Genomic DNA, 5,885 nt, shown 5'->3' on the forward strand with positions numbered 1-5,885 from the left:
ATATATATATATATATATATATATATATATATATGTATATATGTCATTATTCAGTTTTATTTCAAGATTTCTTGCCGATAGAGAAGATGTATGTATGCACACACACACACACACGCGCGCATGCAAATGCACACAGACAAACCTACAAAAAACATCGGCCACCAAACGAAATGATACTAATATATAAAAGTGAAAGTAATGTAACAACTTCAGTGATTATTCAGGTGTAAGTTCGTAAATCTTTTCCTTGTTACACCCGTTCCTTTCCCATAAGGTATGAGACTGGACGACAGCTGTTCCAAAACTGCACCGGTGTCTCTGCTATTCTTCTTTATAATTGTGAAAAACATGAACATCATATAATCACAGCCCCTCTCCGGCATTGTGTTTCATTATGAATTATTTTTTTTACTTATCAACTGTCTGGCTCCCTAGAAGAATCAGAGGTATTTAATTTAAGGGGTTTTATGTTTTCAAACATAAAGCAGACTCAATTAAGCCCTACTTAAATACAGGTCCCGATGCATCTATACGTAATGATGTTTTTACAATACACATTCGTTAGGGTTCTTAGTTTTAGGGGTTAGGGTTAAGATTACGTAGATGCGTCGGGATCTCTGTATTTGAGTAGTACCCTTGATTGTTAGCTGGCAAAGAAAACGTACAGCGTAGTAACAACCAGTTTATCAAGTCACTGATATTAATTTACATGGCGTTAATTATTATTGTCGACTTCGGCTCATGTATATCCCTGTTCTACGTAAAATGAAATAGTTTGATTTTAATGTGATTTAGCTGATATTGCGGTGCCCCTTTAGAAACGCACCTCTCCAAGAAAATGAAATGCAATTTTCTAAAAAAAATATTGGGAAGATTCATCTATTTTTAAATATTTTATACTAAAAAATAAAACACGGAAAACGGGCACTCGCCAATATAAACAAACACGTCAGACGATGTATCATATATTATTAATGATACGAGGGGCCCGACAATAACGTTTGCAAATTCTTTATAGTTTTTAATCAGATTTTTTTTTACTGCGCACAGTGGTTAGGGTTAGGTGGTGTGGACTCGCTTTGCCTTCGCTCATTTTATGATGTGTTATTTCCCGTTCAGGCATAAAATTTGACATAATAGTATGTATTAGTTATAAACTGACTTTTAAGAAAAAGATTGTGAAACGGTCTTCTTGCAATTCGCAGACGATATTGTCGGGCCCCTTGTATCATTAATAATATCTCGAAAGACTCCCCCGCCTTTTCTCCCAAATTTGCTTATTTAAAAAAAAATTTTTGCCAAAAATCCCCGTTTTCGGATACGGAGGTTCTAGAAAATTGCCAAAAATCGGCAGTGTGAAAATTTTTTCCTCCCCTCTCCCAACCAACTTTTCAATTTTGACTTTTTTCCCCCCACTAACCCTGACCCTTGTATAAATAATGCATTGTTTCTTTTCTTTTCACTTTGCTTACAGATCATCGATGTCGAACAGAAAAGCGGCAAGAAACTTGAACTTACTGAAGAAGGGCAAACAATCTGTAATTCTGGAAGTTATGAAGCTTTGATATATAATTCAATTCCTGAAGGTGGAATTCTTCAGTCGGAAATTATGGTAAGTTGTTAGGCAATACTGCTAGCAGATTGGTTTGGCAAGATTTGCTGGGTTAGAGGACTAAATATTGCTCCAGTGTCTTAATTTTGACATTGTTTCTACAGCTGGATGCCCTTCCTAATGCCAACTCCTTTACGCTTTACGGAGTATACTGGATGCATTATATCCTGGCACCAGCGCTATAGACGTTGCTTTGTCCTCGATACAACTAAAGAATCTTCTCAACGTTTTGGTATAGCAATCCCGTTACATAGTATTTTTGTGATAAAGCATTTGTTTACATTTATCCAATGTATATGAATTACATGCCACTGTGATTGCTAAAATTTCTAGTATTGATCATAAGATACAAGCTACTATCATCACCACCACCATCATCATCATTTAATTTGTTTTACATGTTAGCATGGGTTGGATGGTTTGACGGGAGCTGGAGAGCAGCTCCAATTGTCTGTTCTGGCTTGGTTTCTACAGCTGGATGCCCTTCCTAATGCCAACCAATTTACAGAGTGTACTTGGATGTATTTTATCCTGGCACCAACACTGTAGATATTGCTTTGTCCCCAGCATAACTAAAGAGTTGGTGGTGGTGGTGGTGGCAGTGATGGTATTGATAGAGATACAATGTTGGAGATGATGATGGTGGTGGTGGTGTTGATGGCAGTGATGGTGATTGGTGGTGGTGGTGGTGGTGCCAGTGATGGTGATGATAGTGATACAATGATGGTGACAGTGATGATGATGATGACGGTTGTGATGATGATGATGGTAGTGGTGGTGACTGATGGTGATACTAGCAGTAAAGTGATGTTGATGATAGTATTAATGATAGTGTTGATGATGATGATGGTGACTGATGATGATGGTGACTGATGATGTTGTTGATGTAAAATTGTGAGATGAGGAGGAGGAAGAAGAAGATTAGGAAGACATTAATTTTCTATGTTTTTGTTATTTCAGAAAAATGTGCCCAATGCTAAAATTGGTTTCAACAAAGCTATGTCTGCTGGTTGGATTAGAATCGACAAAACTGCTGAGGGTGGACCAAGAATTTACAAGAAGGTAAAGTATTTTGTCTCCCTCGATAATATTCAGGGAATGAAAGGGTAGCAAGTTGGCAGAATCACTAGCACACCGGGCAAAATGCTTAGCACCATTTCATCTGTCTTTACATTCTGAGTTCAAATTCCACCAAGGTCAACTTTGCCTTTCATCCTTTTGGGGGGTCAAATAAATAAGTACCAGGATGAGTATGGGGATTGATGTAATCAACTTACCCCTTCCCCTGAAATTGTTGTCCTTGTGCCAAAATCTGAAACCAATATTCTTTTCTACTCTAGGCACAAGGCCTGAAATTTTTAGGGAAGGGGGCCAGTCAATTAGATTGACCCTAATACACAACTGGTACTTAATTTATTGATCCCAAAAGGATGAAAGGCAAAGTCGACCGTGGCAGAATTTGAAACCAATATTATTTAGGGAATCATGTTAGGGTCTTATTTGTTTCTGGTGGGGCAAAGTGTTTTGTGTATAAAATAGAATTAATAAACTATCAATGGTATGTTATAAGGCTGGCAGCTTGCAGAGATGGTTAGCATGTCGGACGAAATGCCTGGTGGATAAGATGTAAAAGATAATTGTCTGTATGTCGTCTCTTGTTATTTTCTTTAGGTGGAGAAAATTGAAGACAAAGTACAAGAAACATTGAAGCAGCTACACAGTCTCTCACTTCCTGATGCACAATGTAAAGATTTCAAGAAAAGAAAGTTGATTGTAGAAAGGTGAGAGGCTACACCTATCAAACCCCCAATCCCACTACTTCTTTATTATCATCTTCACCATTATCATCATTTTAGCATTCACTTTTCCAAACTTGTATGGGTTTTATGCAAGTTGTTGTCATGGTGGATTTTTCTACAGACTGTGTGATAAATTGGATATACTTCTACAGCACACAAAAAATTTCTTCAGGTCGAGTAGCCCATGCTGCTCATATAGTCGTTTAATAAGGGTTGTTTAAGGATGTTGAACTGAACACCCATGTTTCCAGAGGTGAATTATTCTAACTCCAAAGAGTTCCTTTCATCACATGGCTTACTATTATTATTATTGTTATTATTATTATTGCTTAGGGTCGATTTAGAGTTAAACAACATCAATAACGTTATCACACCTGTAATGTTGTTTTATATTATCTTCCAGCAAAGTAAACAGCTTCATTATATCAAAAGGACCAAATTTTACACTGAAGATTAGTAAACCTGAAATTGACTTAACACCTGAAATGATTGCCAGGTAAGAAATATAGTTGTTATACATATTAACCCTTTAGCATTTAAACCGCTCATATCCAGCCCAGATATTTTACTGGTTTTATAGTCAAACCAACCAGATCCAACCTCTCACACCTACCCTACATTGTCATTTTAAAGATAAGCAATCACATCGTTGAAACCACAAAGCTACGTGATAGTGCATGATTAACACTGTTTAACATGATTTTTGTCCTTGGGTAGCAACTGTTATTTGGTAATTCCTTATTCCTAGAAAGTATGAAAAATGGCTAATATTTCCTTCAAACCTTGCTTTTGTTACAATATTTATTCAAGCCCCAAAGAATCCCTCGCAACACATGGCTATAATGCTCCCCCACTACTCATCAGAGAAGCTTGTATTGTCGGCCCCTAAGGGACCTGCTCAAGTGGTTATGGTCAAGCAACTGACAAGCAAATCCGTAATATTGAGCAGAATATTTGCTCTAATGATATTTCTGCTTCAGCAACTCAGTGCTGAATCCGTCTGAAGTGTGACGGAAAATATGTCAGTTTCAAAACATTGATGTCCAGGTCACAAAAGCAAAATTTGAAGGGAATAGTAGTCATTTCCTTTGATTTCTAGATAGAAGCAAATAGGAAATAAGATTTACTGACCAAAAACAAAAAAAAGATAAAAATTTTGTTTCACACTGTAATTTAAAACATTGGGAATAAATAAGCATTACATTTGATGGAGTAATCTGAATGCTAAAAAATTAAGATAGGGTGGTCATCTACTTTCAAGTGAAAAAATATGGGCAGTTTACTTGTTAATGTAAAGGCAGCCACCTATTGTTAGGTAAGAAATATGGTTTTTATTCCCCCATAAATTTATACCCTGTTACCAACATCATAAAAAGACATAAATGAATACCTTTGTCGTCGTTGTTGTTGTTATGAATATATATATATATCTATATCTATAAAACAGAGTTTTTGTGTGTGGTGCGTATGTGCCTTATGGATTTGAAAACTGAGTTGCTGGTTTTGATATATGAGGTATCAAAAGATTCAGTAACCTTTCAGCTAGTGAATAAAGTATGTTTTTTGCACATCTCTTTTTACTACAAAAATAACCCTGAAAAGGAGGTTGGGTTGCACAATTTTGAGGTCATTTTCAGGCAATATTCTGATTTGCTTGTAATCTACATTGCCAATTGTAATGTTTTTAGTGTCAAAAAAATGCAGCAATGTACAAGAAGTGTTATGAGTGCATTTTTGATGCACAAACCAGCAGCCACAAAGAGAGTATATCTACTGAGAGCTTTTTGGTGCGTTCAAAAATCACATATCCCCACTCACTTTTCCATGGCAGGATTAGAGCTTGGAATCTTCCAAACAGACGCATGACATGTCACTTAGTCAAATTAGCCCTTCATTTACTCCACAATTGTTTTGTTGTCAATGCTGCACTTCCCTGTATCACATGTTTCGATTTAACTGTACTATATATATATATACAAACTATGCCATTTAAATCCTGAGCAACGCCAAGTATTCTGCTAGTATATATATATATATATGTTGTTTTCTACTGTTTCCCCCAACCAGTGGTTCATGGAAAACCTTCCAGTTCAAACCTTACAATTTCAATGCCAGGGGTGTGTTACCGCCATCTGGACACCTCCACCCTCTGTTGAAAGTCAGGGCTCAGTATATGAAGATTTTCTTGGAGATGGGGTAAGTGACTCATTTTGCTATATTTTTGCTAACATGTTCATGTATTATAATATTATATATATAACAGACGTTATTTAATGAGATACATCTTGTCACCTGAAGAGATGCATCTACGCCAACGGATACACCTAAACCAGATGTTCAGTATCTCACCATTAAGGAATCTATGCTAGATAGGTTGAAACAAGTGTAGTGATCAATAAACAATCTCGTATCTTCCGTCTCTCTCATTAATTAACTATATATATATATATATATATATATATATATATATATAT

At 36.2% G+C, this 5,885-nt stretch overlaps 1 protein-coding gene across 1 annotated transcript in view; it reads left to right on the plus strand.

The window, feature by feature from the left end:
* The window catches only part of LOC106873038 (phenylalanine--tRNA ligase alpha subunit), a 13,421-nt gene that overhangs the window by 1,683 nt on the left and 5,853 nt on the right, over positions 1–5,885 (plus strand). The window contains exons 2-6 of the mRNA XM_014920245.2: positions 1,475–1,612; positions 2,573–2,674; positions 3,284–3,393; positions 3,815–3,907; positions 5,479–5,607. Coding sequence (XP_014775731.1) covers positions 1,475–1,612; positions 2,573–2,674; positions 3,284–3,393; positions 3,815–3,907; positions 5,479–5,607 — 572 coding nt within the window. The remainder of the gene's footprint in view (positions 1–1,474; positions 1,613–2,572; positions 2,675–3,283; positions 3,394–3,814; positions 3,908–5,478; positions 5,608–5,885) is intronic.

This window comes from Octopus bimaculoides, chromosome 23 (genome assembly GCF_001194135.2).
Source record: "Octopus bimaculoides isolate UCB-OBI-ISO-001 chromosome 23, ASM119413v2, whole genome shotgun sequence".
In the NCBI taxonomy this organism is placed as follows: domain Eukaryota; kingdom Metazoa; phylum Mollusca; class Cephalopoda; order Octopoda; family Octopodidae; genus Octopus; species Octopus bimaculoides.